The sequence below is a fragment of the Equus quagga genome, chromosome 1 (genome assembly GCF_021613505.1).
Source record: "Equus quagga isolate Etosha38 chromosome 1, UCLA_HA_Equagga_1.0, whole genome shotgun sequence".
NCBI lineage: Eukaryota > Metazoa > Chordata > Mammalia > Perissodactyla > Equidae > Equus > Equus quagga.
The window spans coordinates 164163779-164183242 of record NC_060267.1 but is presented as its reverse complement, the minus strand read 5'-3'; the positions used below and the strand labels follow the sequence as shown (position 1 = coordinate 164183242).

General features: G+C 45.3%; 2 protein-coding genes across 4 annotated transcripts in view; one reads left to right on the top strand and one right to left on the bottom strand.

Moving 5' to 3' along the window:
- Positions 1-1721: 1721 nt before the first annotated feature.
- DPH3 (diphthamide biosynthesis 3) lies at positions 1722-18244 on the bottom strand. Of its 2 annotated transcripts, none has more exons than XM_046683112.1 (3): positions 18022-18244; positions 17417-17491; positions 1722-2954 (listed from the first exon to the last, which is right to left on the bottom strand). In XM_046683112.1, the coding sequence occupies exons 1-3, from the start codon at positions 18127-18129 to the stop codon at positions 2766-2768; spliced, it is 372 nt and encodes a 123-aa protein (XP_046539068.1). In that variant the 5' UTR covers positions 18130-18244; the 3' UTR covers positions 1722-2765. The 2 variants fall into 2 exon arrangements, with proteins under 2 accessions (XP_046539068.1, XP_046539076.1); XM_046683120.1 differs by lacking the exon at positions 1722-2954 and adding an exon at positions 11349-13892 and having other exon boundaries at positions 18022-18241.
- Positions 18245-18471: 227 nt separating this feature from the next.
- The window catches only part of OXNAD1 (oxidoreductase NAD binding domain containing 1), a 41006-nt gene continuing 40013 nt past the window's right edge, over positions 18472-19464 (top strand). For both annotated transcript variants that reach the window (XM_046646691.1, XM_046646685.1), the window contains exon 1: positions 18472-18815. The gene's annotated coding sequence lies outside the window, so the exon portion shown is untranslated. The remainder of the gene's footprint in view (positions 18816-19464) is intronic.

Here is a 19464-nt window from a genome sequence, read left to right as displayed (position 1 = left end):
CTTCTACATTGTAAGGCTGCCGCCTGAAGTGAACTTGCGCCATCTAGTGGCAGAACTAGAACAGGCACCAGGTCGGCCTACAACATTATTAAAGCTTTAGTAAGCGGCACGCCCTGGGAGAGTTGGTGAAGCAACAGACTCGTCTGTGTCCCATTCTACCTCCAACCCCACGACCGAAAAATGACAACAAAAGTTAATGGCACCATAAATACTAAAGAAGAACAAATAGTACCAGCATGCTTCAGGGATGTTAAAAACCACTGGGCTGCTGGGCATACCCTAGTGGGGTGCAGAGATTCAGAGAGGAAATCCTATTTCCTCTTAAGCAGCACGAGCTTGAGTAGCTCAAGCACCACTGAAGATTCCAGCAACTATTTTAACCATCCATTTTAACACCCATTATGTGAAAGATGAGGTGAGCACAGGCGTCAGCCTGGGGTTGTAGCACCTAACCCCTAACTCTGAAACCTCTGTTATGGGACTTTCACATTTCTTCGTAATTGTTGATTGAAGAAACAAACAAATAACTAGCTACAAGTGTGAATCCCTCCAGATCAGCGTCTGCTTCCATTTCCCCCTAACTGCAGCGCCTGGCATGGCATCAGACACAGGGCAGGCGTTCCATGAGCAACAGGAGCACGCGGTGCACGCCGCCCTGTGGGAGACCTCGGCGCAGTACCACGCAGACTCCCCCACAAGCTGGCAACTAGACTGACGAGGTATGATTTTTAAAAAGGTAAAAAGTAAGCCCCTCATTCAAATTATAGTGAGCATGTACCAAAGATTTATTAACTCATTAATGAAGGAAACCACAGAATGGTAAAGCTGGTCCAAAAAAAGAATGGCAGAGACTGGTAATCAGTGAAAGACGGAATGTTGAAACAAGATGGTGAAATTAGATAATGTCTTACAGGACAATAGACCATAACCTTTGCGAGTTTTATTTTCTGTTGGGTAGAAATTGTCTGCATCTGTTCCAGGCTAAAATCGCTTGAAACTTTCTATTCTTCTACAAATTAACATCTAACTTCATAGAGAATCTGAGCCCTAATCAATAATAAGTAGGAAGCCAAACAGGGGTGTGTCTCTACAGAGATTTAGGTGATCCTTGGGCTTGTCCTGGTGGGCAACGCTCCAGTGTGGTATTGAAAGGACCTTTAGCTATCCTTTTGCTTTGTTTCCAGGTTTTAGATGATTTCTTAGCAGAAGCATTGGCTGGATTAGTCCTGAGATGTTTCCAGAACAATGGGAATCCTCATGCTGCAGGGACTCTCAGAAAGCACGTAAGACCTTTGATTTTGTAGGTGAGGGATCTGAGGCTAGAACAGCTGTCACTAGAGAATCAGTGCCATCTAGGGGGACTCCAGGATAGTGCCGCTCTCCAGCGCAGGCGCCCAGACATTCGGCCTCAGCCCCCTCTGTGCTCCTAGGAGGCCCCCAGTCTTTTTCTCATCAAGCTCCCAGGCAAACCTCCCCCTCACCCCCCACCCCATGCTCCACCCCTCCACACACACCTGGTACCCTGGCCCCATCACCCACTTTCCTACACACCCAGGGATGTCCATACCCCTCCCCTGCTTCACCTTCCAGCTGCCCCCAACTCAATCCTGGGAAAACTGTTAAAAAATAATTCTCCGCAAAATGGTAAAATCATGACTCTCATACAGACATAAAAATGAACATGTTAAAGATTTTATTTAACTTATGAGGGAACAATTTTATTTTACTCATGAGGGACCAGGAGATGTTATAACCAGTTCAAAGGAGAATCCAAAAAACAGACACGTTTATGGATGAGTGATATTGAAACAAATATGTAAATGGAGGCAAAACTTGCCTTTTCACACAGTGGGAGGGCAGACCATTGAAGCTTTACCAGACAGTCCAGAATGTGCTCATATACGGACGAGAATGATCTGCGTGGCTGTCAGTTGCCTACAACTGCAGAGATGCAAAACAGCTCAAACACCGTGCGAGGCTAGACTCAGGTACCTGGAGGGGTGTGCTCTAGATTAAGACAGCTTTCTACTGACACGCAGATCTTGTTTTCTCCACACTGGGAACACAGAAGCCCCTCACCATCCCCCTGCTCCTTCCAAATTTCCCAGGCTTTCTCCAACCCCAATCTGCTGCCCCCACAGTGACCCAGCACTGTTTTAACACTGAAGGTCTGCCTTGTGCCCACAAGGCCCGGCTTGGGCTTGGCGGCGACACTTCCCATGCCACATGGGTGTTCCTGGGAACAGCATGGTGTGTGCACACAGCACTGAGGCCTCCACTCCTCTGTGAACAGCCGGTGATGTTTGGGTGATTATAGCTCTCCAACCCAGTCATTAGCCATCTGCCCAGCCACCCATCCCTTCTCTCCTGTTGCAGTCCCACCTCTTGTGTTTTCAGTATTTTTTAGGGAAGGGTGGCGTTCTGTTTCTTGCTGTCTGTTGACAATATTCATTGAGAAGATACTGTTCAAGTTACTGTTTGCTGCCTGTTCCCCCTCAAAGCACACGAGAATTTACTCTACCCTAAAAAAGATTATAGGCACCTCAGCCAGAAAGCAAATAAACATTCTCACAGTCTGTTGCATGTGCTTGGGCCCTCCCTCTCTCACTCTCTCTCTCTCTCTCTTTCTCTCTCATGCTCTCTGATGCTTTCTCTCTTTCTCTTCCTGATTCTCCCTCTCTTCCCCTCCTTGAGTTTCTGTATCTGTCTTTCTTTCACACACGCAAACACATATGCACACATCTCATACAAGAGCACATATAAAATTACAGGTAAGGATTTTGAAATACAACACAAAGTGAGTACAAAGAAGTGCCGAGAAGGAGCAGTGTGGACAGGCTGGAGTCGCCTGGGGTGAGGACTCCTGGCCCAAGGAGCAGCCCTTCTCTGAGTTGCGTCTGGAGCAGGCACAGTGCAGAATGCTGGGGACGCTCGGCCAGTAGTGCCTTCAGCTCCTCGGAGGAAAAAAAAAAACAAAACCCCAAATCATCATGAGAGGAACAGAAATGGAAATGAGGCATCTCTCTGGTTTTATCTGAAACAGGGATGTGTTTTTAAAAGCTTTGCTTACCTCGGCTTGGTGATGAATTCTAATGGCCTCAGCCCAGTTGCCTCCGCACACACACCCCCACCCCCGTGGAGGCGTGACAAAGCGCTCTCCTCCAAGATGCTGTTATTCCAGTAGCGTCTCTCCAACAATGGAGCACGCAGGGCCTTGGAACCAGTTCCCGGACTTGTGAATGAGGCAATGGGGCAAGGGAGCCACAGACAAAGCCCGAACAGGCACTAGGCTGGGAGGGCACCCCTCGGTGTGTGTGGGGTGGTGACAGGGCAGGGCAGAACTTTCTGGCCACTTTGGAGGTGTGGAAGGCAGACTGATGAATAACAGGTACCATTTCCCACTGGCATCACTGTGCTTCGCGCACGGCAGGTGCGTAACAAATATTTATTAGATGAGTAATGGCAGCAAATACTTTCTCAGCACTTTCCACGAGCCGGGCGCTGTTCTAAGTGCTTCGCTCGCATTAACTCACTGTATCCTCCCAACAACCCTGTGAGACAGATGCTGCGACCCTCCCATTTTACAGATGGAGAAGTCAGGCAGAAGGAGGTTAAAGTGTCCGAAATCAAACTCGGAGAGACAAAGCAAGAATGTGTGTGCCTGTGGAGCACGTGCTGGCTAGGAGCTTACCTTCTTCACGTCATTCAGTTCTCCCAGCAATTCTATGAAAGAACATCATTGTCTCCATTTTGGAGTGAAAGAAACTGAAGCTCAGAGAGGTTAAACCATTTCCTAAAGCCTCACAGCTAACAGGACCCAGGATTCAAACCAAGGACAGTAGACACAGCAACTTAGTCCTCCCCGCACTGCCCGCTCCGGTGAGTTGTCAGGCTGTCAGGAAGCAGGCTGCCAGCATCCAGGGTCGTCCTGTATGCCAGCTGGGTCCCAAGTGACAGGTCCCTGACAACCAGCATCGCAGTTGGGGGGTCGGCGGGGCAGCTGTAGAGGGGAGCAAAGGCCCCATCAGCCCCCTTCCAGTCATCTGGGGGTCCACCATTGGTGAAGACAGCAGTGCGCCCTTCCTCTGAATGGGATCAGGGGTGACAGGCCTGCAAAGGGGACAGGGACTCCAAGAGGAGGCAACTGTGGAGTTTCTCCCATCCTGGAACCAAGGGAAGAGGAAGGACCCCGGGTCAGGCTGGGAGGCAGACAAGGGGCACTGGGGGACTGGGATCCAGGCCATTTTATCCCATGTGTGCTGGACCTCTGGACCCTGAGAGGGCCTTAGTCATACAAAGATCCATTCTCTCAGAATTTTCCAAGACTTTTTTTCTCTCTTGCTTTTTTAGTGTAATTCATTTCTGTCAATTATTTTTGTTTACAGTAACAAAATATTGGAATAATCCAACTTACAATAATAAGAGAGTAGTTAGAAGTCCAAGAATTGGTGGACTGTTTATAGAAACTGTGCTAAGTTATGAACAGATGTGCATGGAGTGATTTCATTTTTGTAGAAAAAAGTACATGTGCACATGTGCACGCATGTGTGTGTGTGTGCTGTGTGTGTAGAGAGAGAGAGAGACAGACGGAAGGAACTCAAAGATCTGCACCAAGGGAATACCTGGTAAGGTATTCACTGAGTTCCCGGGGAAACTGGGATTTAGGAGTTCTCGTTCTTTATTTTCTTTCATTTGCCTGTGTTTTGTGATTTTTCTGTGATGAGGATGCATTTCTTATAGAATGAAACAAAACAATAAAGAATAAAATTCTATTGTTGAACATTTAATTTGTACCAGTTGACCCATTTTTAAACATTTATGTCCTTCCTGCATTTTGTCATTAGAAACAATATGGAACCAGGATTATTGGCAGACAATGAATAAGAGATAAAACATAAAATAACGAAAAATTGTGAAAGTTGTCCAAAAGTGTATGCATGTGCAAAGCAGTTGTCGAATGTCTCATGATGTAACACAATTACTAGTGCTTGAAAGAATGTTGACTGGAATATAAGCAGATATTGGTTTTGACCAAATTCTTCTCTGAAATTGTCAGCTGACTTGCTTTTTGAACCCAAGTGTAAGCCCCAGGTTTGGTGGGAGGAGGTGGTTCTCCTTGTTTGTCCCTCGTCGGCTTCGTTCTTTCAGCCACTGGCCACCCCTGCCTCTTGCTCTGTCCCTGTGTAGCCCCATTCTTCCATGTCTGATTTCCCACCAAGCTTTTGCAAAAGGCACACAGGCTCCCAGCATGTGCCGCCCGCTTCCACCACTAATTCATGGTAGGACTTGGGGCTCCTCCCCAGCTTCTTCTAGGAAACTGCAAGGACTTTTTTTGTTGTTGAAAGGGCAGGGATTTGAAATCTCATGTGAGGCAAAGCCTTATAGCACGTAAAACAGAAATTTTACTTCATGGACTTTTATAGGAGTAACACTTTCAGGGTTATCAGTGAGTCTGCCATACTGGAGGCGTAAGGCCATCCAACTCAGGCCATCTCAGAATAAGCCTATTGTCCCCTCTCCCTTCCTGGGCGCTATCACTCCTGGGCCCCTGGAAACTAGGCAGCTGCTCTCCTCTGGCCTGGGTCTTAAATGCCGGCAGCCCGGGAGCGAAAATCAGCCAGAAAGCCAGCCCCTCCTCCCCTCTGAGCCCTTCTCCTCCAGAGGGGTGCTTTTCCCTTGGCTCCTTCACTCCACATGGGAAATTCAAGTATTTTTTTGGTCCTGTTGGGGAAATAAAACAATCCTGCCAGGAAAAAGACCTCTTGGGACCAATACAGAAGAGAGAGCAGATACAACTTATCACTGGGTAAGAACTTACAGACTCACACGCATGTAAGGCCACGTGAAAGTGGCTGTGGAGTCTGGACAGAATCTCACAGGAATTTATGCAGTAAAGTAGAAGGAGCAAGGAAAACTTTGCCCATCTCCTTGAGAGACAAATGGGTGGGCCTTGTGATGGGCACCTGTACCCTTCAGTGACTCCTGAGTTCATTTCCATGGTATGTGTCTATAGTCCTAAGAGTCAGAAGGCCTTCAACCTTGCATTATAAAATCAAAAAGTCGGGCCTCTTCTCAGGCCTGTTATGTTTGCAAGAAGACTCCCTAAGAAGAGGGCAGTGGGAGTAGGTGCCTCTCTCCTCGAAGAAAGTATCCTTATTTTACCCTTACAGTCCCTTCTGAAAAATCACCTGTATTATTCCCCAAAACCACCTCCTTTCCAACAGAACTTCAACAGTGATCTCTCCTCCCTTTTCACTTCGTGCATCACTTGGTGGGAACTCATACAGTGCATAGGGCTTACCAAAAACTTCATGTTCACTATCCCAGTTGATTTTCACAACCCGGGGAGGTGGTTTATCATCTTTATTTTACTGATGCCGAAACAGACTAAGCAACTCTCCTAAACTTGGTGTGCGGGGAGCTGAGACTTGAACCCGGGTCTTTGATATCAAATCTCTCATCCTTTTCACCCTGTAAGAACATATTGCCAGGACATTCTAATGCAGAGAAAGAAAGAAAGGTAATATAAGAAGAAGAGGAAGTTGGGAGGGGCCTTTTATATTTCTTTAGTATATGAACACTGTGCCACATTCTAGAACAGACCTGTCCGATGGAACTTTCTGTGAGGATGGAATGTTCCTTACTTGAGCTGTCCAATATGGCAACTACAAGCCACAGCCACGTGTGTACAAGGATACTTGAAATGTGATAGTGTGACTCAGGAATTGACTTCATAATTTTATTTCATCTTAATTAATTTAAGTGTGAATTTTAAAAGCCACATGTAGCGAGTGGCTACCATGTTGGACAGTACAGCTCTAGAACGCAGAACCCTGCTAGATGCATCTCGAAATATCACCGAGGCCAGTAACCAGCGGGCCCGGTTTGCCTCAGCTCTCGGCGTGAAGGTCTCGCAGATGTCAGCTGCCTGGACATCGACCTGAAGCAGGCTGCCCCTCGGGAAAGAGAACACATGGGCTCAGAGAGGTGTTGGCTGCACGGGCCCTTCTACAAGCTGGCGTGGGCTTGGGCTGCACACTATGTGTGGTGGGGCTCTGCTCCCCCGACAAGTCCTGGCCGCTGTCAGCTCATGATTATTTTAGAGAGTGTTTAGTTTCCCTCCACTCCTTCTCTTCCAACTGCCCTTCCCCAAGCCCAGAGCACAGCAGCCATCCCGAGGTTGCCCCCTCAGGTTTGCCAGGACAGCTTCATCGGAGAATAGAAATAGTCATTCGCCTGCTCAAAGTCACGTCAGGACAGAGCGAAGAGAGACCTTCAAAATCATTTCTTCAAAGCCTTCTGTTTTACAGCTGAGAGACCAAGGCCCGGAGAGGTGACCAGTACTGTCCTTGGCCTCTTTGCCCAGGACACTGACCCACTGAGCCCACAGATGGGGCAGGAACACGTGTGCAAGCGAGAAGAACAGGAGCCATCTGGCCGAGGTCAGGCACTCCTTCTGCCTCATCGTGTCCATACAGTAATTTCCTAAAATTGATGATGAGTAAGGGGTATGTTTGGCAAAGAGAACAAAGTTTTCAATCTTTTAACTGCCAACACACATATTTAGGTCACTTATTGGTAAAAAAAATTTCCATCCTGTTCTTAAAGATTCTCTGTAATATTATTCTATTTTTATAAATCCCCCTTTGCACAGAGATTAGGCCTAGCTTTTATAAACAAAAAATTCTTGGACCATATTTATTGATTGAATGGCACTCCACATACATTTTTGAGGAGAGTAACTACTAATAATTTTAATCCTTTTCCAAGCAGAAAATCCTTCTTCACATCTAACTTCACTGTTTTCTTCCCTCTAACTCAGCATGCTATGCTGAGTTCGTAGCCAAGCCAGATGGACAAGTCATGAGCAGGCTACATTTTTCTAAGAATATATAAACTATATCTGGCAGACTCTGTTCGAGGTCCAAAGTTCAAGGTTTTAGGTATGGCCATGCAGATCACACAAGACTTGAAGTGAGAGCTGTTCACCTGATTTGAAACACTGCAGATAACAAACTGTTGGACACCACTGAAATGTATCAGGGAATTTAGTTGCAATAAAAACAGTCAAAATGAATCATCTCCAAGTTCCAACAACCAGGAAACAGACATGTCAGTAAGGTGGGTAGTCAAGGCCCCCATGGGTATTAACATCCCACTTTTAATGACGCCGTAAAAGCACGTGGCCCCATTTCTCTCTATAATTAGAGCTAATAAATATCTGCAAGTGGATATTTATGGCAGACTTTGGAAATATTAACCTATTATTACTAGAGTTATGACGTTCTGAATTTCAATGTGAAAAACGCAGCCAAAGCCTTGCTCGTCTCAAAAGGCAAATGTAGCAAAAATTAATCCTAGGGGACTGTTGTCTGATGTCTGGCCAGCAAGATGAGAGCAGCTGACTTGTTTTAATGTTTCAACTGCTTCCATTTTATCGCTTGGAAATTTTTCAATTATTCAAACACTGCCACAGAAGAAAGAAAATGGGATTCGGAGTCAAAAGAATTGGATTGAAATACCAAGCCTGACGCTTAATGACTGTGGTAGATGAAATTACTTTTCAAAAAGATTCACTCCTTCCCTCTCCACCACCCCCAGGGGAGAATTTATTTCCCTGCCCCCTTGATCTTGGGCTTGGCCACATGACTTGTTTTGGCCAACGGAACATTGGCAGACATGATGCAAGCAAAGACTTGAAATGTGCATTGTGTGGTAGGAGCTGGCTCTTGCATCTCTGTCCAGGCTAGTCGCCTGGTCTGAGGAAGAGGGGAGATGTGGGACGAGATCCAGACCCAGACTGCAGTTTAGAGCCCCCCAGCCAAACCCAGCCAGGATCAGCCAACTCCAGCTAACCCACAGACACATAAGAGAGAATAAATTACTACTGTTTTAAGTTTTGGGGTAGTTTGTAATGCAACAATACCTGATCGACACATTGGCAAACATTTGATTTCAGTTAACTTGGGGATAATGATATAAACATTATAGTGTGATCTAAATGCCATCATGCTATTATCATTTTACCTATTTAAGAACAAATAGAGCGTCTCACCCCTGCTTTGGCTTCCCCAACATTTTATATGGTGACAATTCAGCTAAGCTGGGACCACAGGACTACATTTTCCAGAATTTCCTGCCCTGTACGGTCCTGGGTTAGCATTGACCACAAGAAATTTTGGGCAAGATTTGGAAACCAGACATAAAGCAGCAGATGTGTTTTATGCTCTGAGGTTTGGAGCAGGGTCCGGGGAGCAGTGGGTGCTCACGTACATTGCTGCTGATCTGCTAGCTTGCCTTGTACTGGGGCAAATACGCAACTTCATAGGGAAGGGCACGAGCTTCCTCTGGAAGTCACCTACAGCACCAAGTTTGGAGGTGGTGAGAGGCAGATGTAGGTTCCAGTTTGTATTTTCTCTTGTTCACACCAAGCTTTCTTTTCTGACTACCAGTTTGGCTGACCTATAGTAGCCTCAACGTCATATGCAGAGGTAGCAGCCTTACCTTGAGGCCTCCACTCGCTCCTGCAACCACATAAAGTCTAATCTTTATAGCAAATCCTTCATTCTCTATCACTCATGGTTCTTCTTCTCTGGATTGAACTCTGACACACTATGGCTGAGTTCATTGTCATTTTAACCTGTAAACTCAGGCAAGCTCCCCAGATCATAGTCTTGGGTCATTTATGATGGAGCAGGAAATATGTAATATTAAACTATTGTTTATTGAGTCCTTACTATGTGCAAACACTGTGCTAACTGTTTTACATGTATTATTTCACCTAATCTTACAAAACGGCCCGAATTCCCCATGCAGGCTGGCTCACTCTTGTCATCATCACCCATTGGTAGTTCAGAGATACCTGCTAGCTACAGTAATTCCAAGTTCTGCCATTTGGGATTGTAGACTAGGACTCAATGCCCTCTGGGGTGACCCTGGGTGGCCTGTGCTGCCCTCATAGAAAAAGCCCGGAACACATGTGGTGCCCATTAAGGGTTTTCACCCTCTTTTCCCTACCCTCAGTCTTGGCAGTAATCTTTGTCCGAAGGTACAAACTCTGGCCCTATCTGAGAACTCACTTCCCTTCTAAGAATGAGTCTGACCCCAAATCTCTGCCTACTGACTCGGTCCTGTGACCATGGTCAGGTCTCAGATGGAAACTGCTTGCCTGTCTCAGTCCCAGGTGCTGACCCACTGAAGCAGTGCTTATGGCTCCATGCCACCTATCGGCATGCCCCAGCCCTTACTAGACATTTACCTCTATTTAGAGCCACTTCATATTGAACCCTTTCCCCCATCAAATACCCCTCATTTGCCAGGACTGAGGTGGCTGTCTTCCTGGATACCTCTCCTATTTTAATTATTTTGTGAGCTAGGGGATAGTATTTTTAACTGTGATTTCTTTTCCACATGTTCTTCATTTTAAACCCTTAAGAAGGAATAATTTGTAAAGTTTCCAGTCGAGAATGTAATCTTGAGCAATTTGCTTTGTAGGAAGTAGGGAATGGTAGGCATCCTCAAGTGGAGTTAAAGAAGTTCTAATTACTTACACCTGCATAAGCTGTCACTTTCCTAAGTGACGTTTTCACAAGTCTGCTTCATTGGCATCCTTCAGGTCTCAGAGAAAGTGCCAGACCTGAGAGCCTTCTGTCTACCCTTTATAAAGGCACCTGCTGCAATTACACTGTCACATCCCCTGGTTTCTTTCCTCTGGGCCCCAAGCACAGCCTGTGATCTTATTTTCTCTCTTCTAGTTGCATGTAAGCTCCAGGATGGCGGAAACCCTACTTGCTTTCCTCACCTGGTACCTAGTATGTGGCAGGCACTCCACAAACACTTGCTGAATGGATGAATCCATTGAGCAACCCCAGGAAAGAGGTACTATTATGGTCTATATCTCACAGATCAGGACAGAGATACAACAAGATTAAATCAATTGTCCAGGATCACGGTGGAGGAACTAAGATTCAAACTGTGTCCTCACCAGAGCTGGGCTCTCAAACCACTGCACAAATTGGTCATTAGCCTTAAATAAAGTATCAAGCTTCTTTCCCAGCAATAAACTGAATTACTCACCTAAGAATGTCAACTATCTTTGCCTTACTGCCACTTGATTCAAAGCTATTTTTTTTCCATTAACAATAAAAATCCAGAACTGAAACCCATGTGGCCATACTGCAGAAACAGTGGCAATTTCTTTCCTATTTAAAGACTCTTTTGTCCATACCAGAAACCTACTTAGAATGTCCCAAGGCAGTTAAAGATTTCTACCTCATATAAAATCACATCAAATCCTTTTAATACAAAAAGTTGGTATTTACGGGAAGAAAAACTACATGAAAGCAAATGGATTTGAATGATCTGATTTTATTTAGCATGCCAATACAACTTATTCTAATAAATTAATATGTACAGTTATAAAAAACGTTGAGTGCTAAGAAAAATGCTTCTAAATGTGCACACTAAAGTATATGCAGAATCCTTTAAATCGTTGACTTTATAATTTTCAATCTCAGAAGTGTGGTAACATCTAGTTACCGAAGAAGAATGGAGTCTCTCTCTCTGTAATTCATGATTTAGATAGTTTTGAGTTTAAAAAGGTTTCAATTACCATTTCAGCTCCTGCGAGCTATGAGGCCTGAAATGACAGCACTGAGGTCTGGAAATCACCTCACCCAGTCTCCTAATTGCACAGATGAGGAATCCACCGGCCTTGCCAAAGATTACAAAGCTGGTGAGACAGCCTGGATTACAAACCGGTCTCAGAGGTGCTCTGATATGTTTGTTAAACTGAAGAAGGCACAGATTACAGGGAACTCTAGTCATATCTGAAAGACCCTGATTTTACTTTCTGCTTAACATAGGACTCAATCCTGATGTGTTCTTTTGTTGTTAACAAATTTAGTGACTCAGTTGCTTTGGAAACAAAATCACTCCCATTATTGCAGAGGATCACTGACTGTCAGGTGCCATTTATGCTTCTGTTCTCCTGGGATGTTTGGACTTGGGCAACTTGTCTTCCTGCTCTTCCATGCTCATAGCAGAACCACACTGTTCTGTTCTGAATAGAAATGCTCGTGTCTGTTCTGGTTTAAAATTCATCATCAGCTAAGGGAACGAATGTTACGGACACCAACCAAACCATCAAATTTGAGTATGGGAGCGTTCATTTCTCTTTGCTGCTCATTCCCACAAGTCAGCACATGGCCTGCCGTTCATCTGAGCCGTTACTGGTTCCAAAGCAACTGTGGATTACTTCTGGGGCAACAGGGTCCCAAATAGCAATGAGATTTCTCATCACATCAAGAATATGCCATACAATGTACCACACACTTCTGGCATACAATTTTTGGTGACTTATGATGTCTCAGCCTAATGGCTGCACATAGCCATGCTGCTGGCAGGTAAAAAAAGGCCACTCACTTGTTTTAACTTAAACCTCAAAGAGTGTGTGCAGCCCATTTATCAATCGGTAATAGAATGTTCATGTTCTGGCAAGCTATTTTTCTAATTGCAGGAGCCAAAACAACCTGCCAGACATCGGTGAGTTTTTTTAACTTTATATACACACAGCAAGATTGTGTACAGAAAGGGAATTTTTGAATTTCCATGTAAGTGATTCTAATTTTTTGCTACTCTCCATGCTGCAGCAAAGGATGACTGATAGCCTATCTCTATATATCTCTTTTCTCCAGGGCAACATTTCTCTGTAAGAGCTAATCTTTGGTGTGGTTGCAGCTTACAGAGGCTTATTAGATGTGCCCTCGGGAGCATACTTATTTAGAATAGGCCTCTCATTTTCAAGTTCATCCTCAGCAAGTATAAGAGTTGTAGAAGCTTTACCTTTTAGGAGTTGTGGCTTGATTTTGCAGCAATGCTGAAGTGCAGCTGCCAGCCATGAAGACTATCTAGAATGCAGTTTCATCAGCCTTGCCTACAAACAAATAGACAAATTAGAACCCAGACACAGAAATATTATTTGCTCTGACCTGGGAAAACCACTCAAGCGTTTAATTTACTAAGTTGGCATGTTTTTCTCCTCTCATTCTGTTACCGATTTCACTTCCTTTGGCTGCTTTTCTTTTTATTCTGTCCTTATTTTCAAGGAACATGCAGAATATCGATAAGGTAACTCCATACTCTTTGACCATTTCACTTTTCGACTTTTCTTTCTTACTAACTTTTAGCTCTGGAAAAATTGTGAGCTTAGTACATTTTCTCTTTAATATCATGATCAGAACTCAATGCATGAAGTATAACGGAAATGGCTTGCTTACCAGAACATGAACTTTCTAGTAATGGCAAGCCTGAGAAGGCTGGCTTGGTGTGGGAACTGAAAGTGCAGTACTGACAAGACAATGCATTTTCTCAAGTTTAGGATTGCAAAGCTGATGTCAAATTTCAAAGAAAGGGCTAATTTTAATAATCCTAATAACCAACTCAAAAATAAAATCCCTCATTTTATTAAGGAATCCTAATGACTTTGAGGTAGATGATGCTGTTATCAGATAATGAAATAAGTGGATGTAAGATGTAAAAATAACTAAAGGAAAGAAAATACTGAATTGAAATTATCTTCCTTTAAATTCAGATGGAAAATTAAGAACACTTCCAATTCGAAGTTCGAAGCACAAAATCCAGGTACGTCATGTTGTGGACTTGCTTCTTTAATTGGAGATGAACTCGGTAGCCGATGCAAAGAATCCACACTCTAACGGAACAGCAAACTCAAAAGGGCTGCCCCATGAAGAAGCCAGCAACTATGCATTTGACTTTTTCCAGCTTGGCTCATTCCCAGATGTTCAGGATTTAGATTCCTGCAGTCTTCAGCATTTAACTAATTCTTTGTTGGTGGAAGGGGCTGGGACTGTTTCTCCACACATAAACTGATCCTGAGACAGAACAAGAAATTACCTTAATCATAGAGTGTCTGTGTCACAAATGCATCAATAGTAAAGTTCCATTTTGTTACAGAATCAATCCAGCTCTGTTAATTTAGTTTTTCTATTGTTATGTCACTTCATCCTTGTTCAAAGAGTCAATGTCGGGAACAGAATTATAATCTTAAAAGTGCATCAGTTTTTAGTCTTGAATTCCTATTTAATATAAAGCACCTTATCTTATAAACAAACATGCTCATCTTCACTACAAAGCATCTACTTCCCAGAAATCACATTTATAAAGACATGTCACACCTTTTAAGTTTCCGTATTAATTACTACGTACACTAAAACTTCTCCACTTCAATATTTGGCCATTCAAATTCCTGTCTTCTTCAAAGTAATTACTCCTTCCAACTAAAAGGGATAGCTCTTTATGCGTTTCCCAGCATACATAATCTGTAATGTTAGCTACCTTGTAAATGAAGTTCAATCTCTGATTATTTATCCTGGCGTATGTCAGCTACCACAAGAAATCTGCCCCCAGGTCACCCTCATCTCCTGCAGTCTGACCCCAGAAGGATCAGCCTGTAGTCCATCCCTCGCACTCTCTCACTCCTGCCAGCACCCAGAACCCGCTCACTGTGCTCTTTGGAATCTATGGTCCATCATTAACACAATACTCCATATTTTCAACCTCTTCTTTAAAATGTCCCTGTGCCTTCTTGCTCTAAAGTAGTGCTTCTCAAAAGGTGGTAGGAGGGGGGCATTGATTTTCTCTTCAGGGGACATTTGGCAATGCCTGGAGATACTCTGGATTGACACAACTGGGCGGGGGTGAGGGGTGCTACTTGCATCTAATGAGGAAAGGCCAGGGATGCTACTAAACACCCTGCAATGCACAGGACAGCCTTGTACAACAAACAGTTATTTAGCCCAAAATGCCCATAGTATTGAGAGTGAAAAAAGGTCATCCCCGAAGGGCAGTTTTCTCTGTAACCCTTCAAGAGCTCTGTGTGCTCTTAGGGCCCCAGTACCACAGAGACAGGAGGAGTGGCTGGTCGCTCCTTTCTGCCACCATTCTCTTTTCCTCTTTGAAACCCACCCACTTTGAATATAATCATGAGACTGTATCATCAGTGCTCCTCTCTGTTGCTGTCGCCTACCCACCTTGAATCCCTCATTCCAACCCCTCTGGGACCTCCACTGTATTTATCCTACCCCTTTTCCAGCGCCCTTCACTCCCTTAATGTTTTCTTTACCTACTTTAAATTCCATGGTCAATTATCATAATCGCTCTGCTCTCACTCCTTCCTAATCCCTTGGCAAAGCCACAAGCCTGGTTAAATCTAACTTCCTGTGTCTCCATTCACCCGTGTAGCTGAATATCTACCACCTTAAACCCTCTCGATCCTCTGTCACCACAGTTACTGTCCCATGTCTCTGCTCCCCTTGAAAGAAATGTCTACACTTGCTGCTTCCTAGTCTTCTCTCATCCTCTCCAACAAGCTTTACACCATCAGGCTCTGTCTCCATTATTCCATTGAAACGGCTCTTATCACGTTACAAACGGCCTCCACGTTAAAGCCCACAGTTAACTTTCAGTTGTCTTTCTATGGGAGCGGCATCTGACAAGGCTCTTCACCTCCTCCACCTCTTCTCATCTGGCTTCCAGGAGACGACACTGGTGGTTTTCCTCCTTCCTCAGCGGTTGCTCCTTTGCAGCCAGCTTTGCTGACTCCTTGCTTCCCTCCCGGACCTTTATATGTTCGAGTGTCTCAACTCAGTCCTTTCTTTTGTCCATCTCTATCTTCATTCACAGCCCTGGTGATCTCATCCAATCTCATGGCTCTAAGTGCTATCAATATGCTGACACTCCCAAATTTACAGCGCCGGCCAATCTCTCTTTGAACTCCAGACTTGCATATCCAAGTGCCTCCACACTCACTCCACTTGGATGAAAAACAGGCCTCTCAAACCTCGTATGTCCAACTCCCACCTCACACCTGCAGGCACCTCCCCATCAGTTGATGGTAAATCCATCCTCCCAGTTATGAAAGCCACAAACGTTGAAATCATCCTTGACTCCTCTCATATCTTACATCTATCGGTAGGAAAATCCTTATCCTTTAAAGTGTATCCAGAATCCAACCACTTTTCACTACCTCCATTGCTGCAGCCTGGTCCAAACCACCCATCTCCTCCTTTGATTAGTCTAACAGCTTCCTAACTGGTTTTCCTGCATCTATCCTTGCTCCCTCAGTCTACTCTGAACACAGCAGCCAGAATCACTCTTTCAAAACTTAAGTTGGATCATGGTACTCCTTTGTCCAAGAATCTTCTGATGGTTCCCTATATCATTCACCACAAAAGCCAGAATCCTTACAGCGGCCCACAAACACCTTTGTGATCTGCCCCACTCCACTAACTTCATGTTGGACAGCTCTCACCCTCATTCATTCTGCCCAGGTCACACTGGCCTCCTTGCTGCTCCTTGATAAAACCAGGCATGTTCCTGCCTTAAGCCCTCTTCACTGCAAGTCCCCTTTGCCAGACTGCTCTTACCTGGCATAGTCAGGGCTCCCTTCCTCATCTCTTTCAGTCTTTGCTCAATCAGGCCTGCCATGATCGCCCTATTTAAAACCGCCACCTCTTCGCATACCAGCACTCTTCATCTCCCTTACCCTGTTCTCTTTTTGTTCCAGAATACATTATAATAGAAGAATAAATCAGTACACTTCTAAATTATAGCAGGTTTCTCTTGTGGGGCTAAGTGCCTTATTCCCACCTTCCCTATACTCATTTTAAAGTTCATCCTTAAGAATGTTAAGCTCTGTTACATGTCAATTATATCTCAAAAAAAAAAAAAAAGAAAAGAAAAGAAAAAGGAATGTTTCGCTTCTTACTTAAGACTCTATTCAAAGTACTGACCAAAAGTTGGGGTGGGGCGTAATAACATTTATTTGTTTTCCATTGTCAGTATCCTTGGGTGAAATACAATAGGACAACCAAAGACTAAAATGAAATTGTAAAATCGCAACTATGACATATCTCAAACAAGATAATGCGAAGTCCTATGCATAAGTCAGTAAGAAATACTACACAATTCCCTTCTATATATAGAAATATATATTTATGACATCTTGTATAAATAAAAGAAATACTACACAGTTCCCTTCAAAATAAGTTTAGGAGCAATGAACAATTTTAATTACTTATTAAATAAAGGAGGAATAAAGACTGTCAATTAACTTTTAGAATTATTTTTTTTCTATTTAGTAAGTAATAATTTTCACTAGATACAGAGCAATTTTTCTTATTGACCTCTCCAAAGCTAAAACGAGTTAACTAATTTGAGCTTTTAAAATTTCAATTTACAATATGGCTGTTCATTAATGGTTTTTAAAATCTGTTTTAAAAAACAGCCTTTTCCTAACACACTGCTAGGAAACATTCTTCTGCACTTATCACAGACAGACTGCTCTAGGTCCTTGCCTCAAAACTCTCCCCCCATTTTTTCAAATCCGACCCCTTACTTTGTCATAAATCACTTTGATAATGAGAGAGCAGCTAGGACATGTTGCCACGTCTTCCCCGTTCTCCAAATCTTCCTGTAACAAAATCAAACACCGTGTGGTCAGCACAGTCTTCCTACTGCAATCTCCTCCTCCCAAACCCGCCCAGCCCTATAGGCAAGCTCCTTTGAGGCCTGCCTCCCCACAAGGTATGTGAGGGCCAAAAGGGCCTTCTGAGAAAAATGCCAACCCCACGTTTCCCTGGAAGCGTCATCTGGGGGAAAGACCCAGGAAGGTTAGTCAAGGTTCAGGCGCCTCAAAACCCCAGGGAAGACAAAAACGCATCCCTTCCTCCAAAGAAGCATCCCAGGAAGTGGGACCCTAAGTGGGGGAGGATGGCGAGAAGACAGATGCTCCCCCGCCATCCACACCCACCCCCCGGGTCTGACTAAAGGCCAGAACCATGTGCCCGCTGACAGCTCAGAGTATCAACTTTGGGGGATTCAGAAACAGGATAAAAAGGGCGTGGATAACTAAGAGTGTCACGCGCGACGGAACGGCGGAAGGCAGACGGCAGCGACAAGGCGCCTGCTCCGATGAGTCGCAGGGCGGGAGTCGGAGGTTACCTTGGTGATGCAGAAATTATCCCCGCACGGGCAGGGGTAGAAGTACGTCTCCGAGTCCTCGTCATATTGGAAATCCTCGATCTCCACCTCGTCGTGAAACACCGCCATTGTCCCTGGAGCCCGCAGACGTCTATGGCCCTGCCGGCCCACGCCGGCCCCTGTAGGTCCAACGTTGCGGGCGCCGGCCCAGGCGGGCGTTGTCACCACGCACCGGCGCAGGAACGACCGCTTCCGGCGCACAGACAATGACGTAGCTCCGGACTTGGAGGCCAAACGGGTGACCGGGTAGCGGTCACCATGGAGATGCCTGAGCTACGGGGCGGAGACGCTGGAAGATGGCGTTCGCAGCTCAGTGGCGTCGCGCGAGGCTCCGCCCATCGGGCGGCAGCGACCAATAAGACGTGGGGATGGCTCGCGCTGCTTCTACGTCACGTCGGCGACGCCGGAAGCTCTCAGGAGTAGGTGGCCGAGTTTGGCCTGGATCCGTGAGCTAGCTCCTCGCGGTGGCGGTGCGGAAGCCCCTTACTGTGGCTGTGGTTGCCCTGCCTCACGCCCGCGGACCTTAGAGAGGCCTTAACCTGACCCCGCGGAAGGCCGCAGCAGGCCACGGTAGCATCGACTCGGCCCTCGGCGCTCCTGGGGAAAGGGGGACGCGGGAGCAGCTCAGCCTCCCGGACCTCCCTCCCTGCCTCCTAGTGAGGACGAAAAGCTCCTTTGGCATTTTGGTTCACCGAGTGACCTTGAGCTCAGGCCGACGCCTAGCTTGTAGTTCCTGGCTGCACTTGGCTGTTCAGGTACATCCCCGCCTCTGCCTCACTCCAGATTATCTTCACATGCCCTAAATTGTGTCGCTGAAAGGACCCACACCTGGAAGGCAGAGATAGAGTTCTAGTCCCGTGTTTCCCAGGCGTATAACGTTAACTACAGTGATTTGTAGTAGTAATAACATCAGCTTTTATTATTGGGAGTTTGCAGTGTGCCGGGTATTGCGGTAGGTATAATTCTCCCACCAACCCTGGGAGTTTAGATATTACTCCATTTTGTTAATCTTCAAACTAAGACACACAGAGTTGGGTATCTGGACCAAGAGCACAGACCTAGGAAAAGAAGAGCCTGTCTGTCCCCAAAGCCCGGGAACAAATTACTTAATTTGTATGAACCAGTTTCCTCTTTGTAAAAGGAAGAGCATCAGCTGGCAGGGTTACCACCGTGAGGCCTGTGTATACCTTACAGTGAAATACGAATAAAAGGTGGTTTGTATTGAACGCAGTGTTGGTGCCCGATTTGGTACAGCCGGATTCCATGGGGTATTGCTCCATTACTAGGCATTTATTCACATCCTGGTGGAGAAAGCATGCTGTGCAATGAAAAAAGCGCTACAGAACTGCAAAGCCGAAGATCCGGGCTCAGAATCTGACTGTTTCTAACTAGCTCTGGGAGCTG

Excerpts from the sequence above, each read along its gene's own strand:
- DPH3 (XM_046683112.1), bottom strand. The coding sequence starts at position 18,129 with ATGGCGGTGTTTCACGACGAGGTGGAGATCGAGGATTTCCAATATGAC. Across the intron at positions 17,492-18,021 it reads ATAATTTCTGCATCACCAAG|GAAGATTTGGAGAACGGGGA; the intron begins GTAACCTCCGAC and ends ATTTTGTTACAG. Across the intron at positions 2,955-17,416 it reads TCAAAGTGATTTATGACAAA|GAGCTGAAGGCACTACTGGC; the intron begins GTAAGGGGTCGG and ends TTTTCCTCCGAG.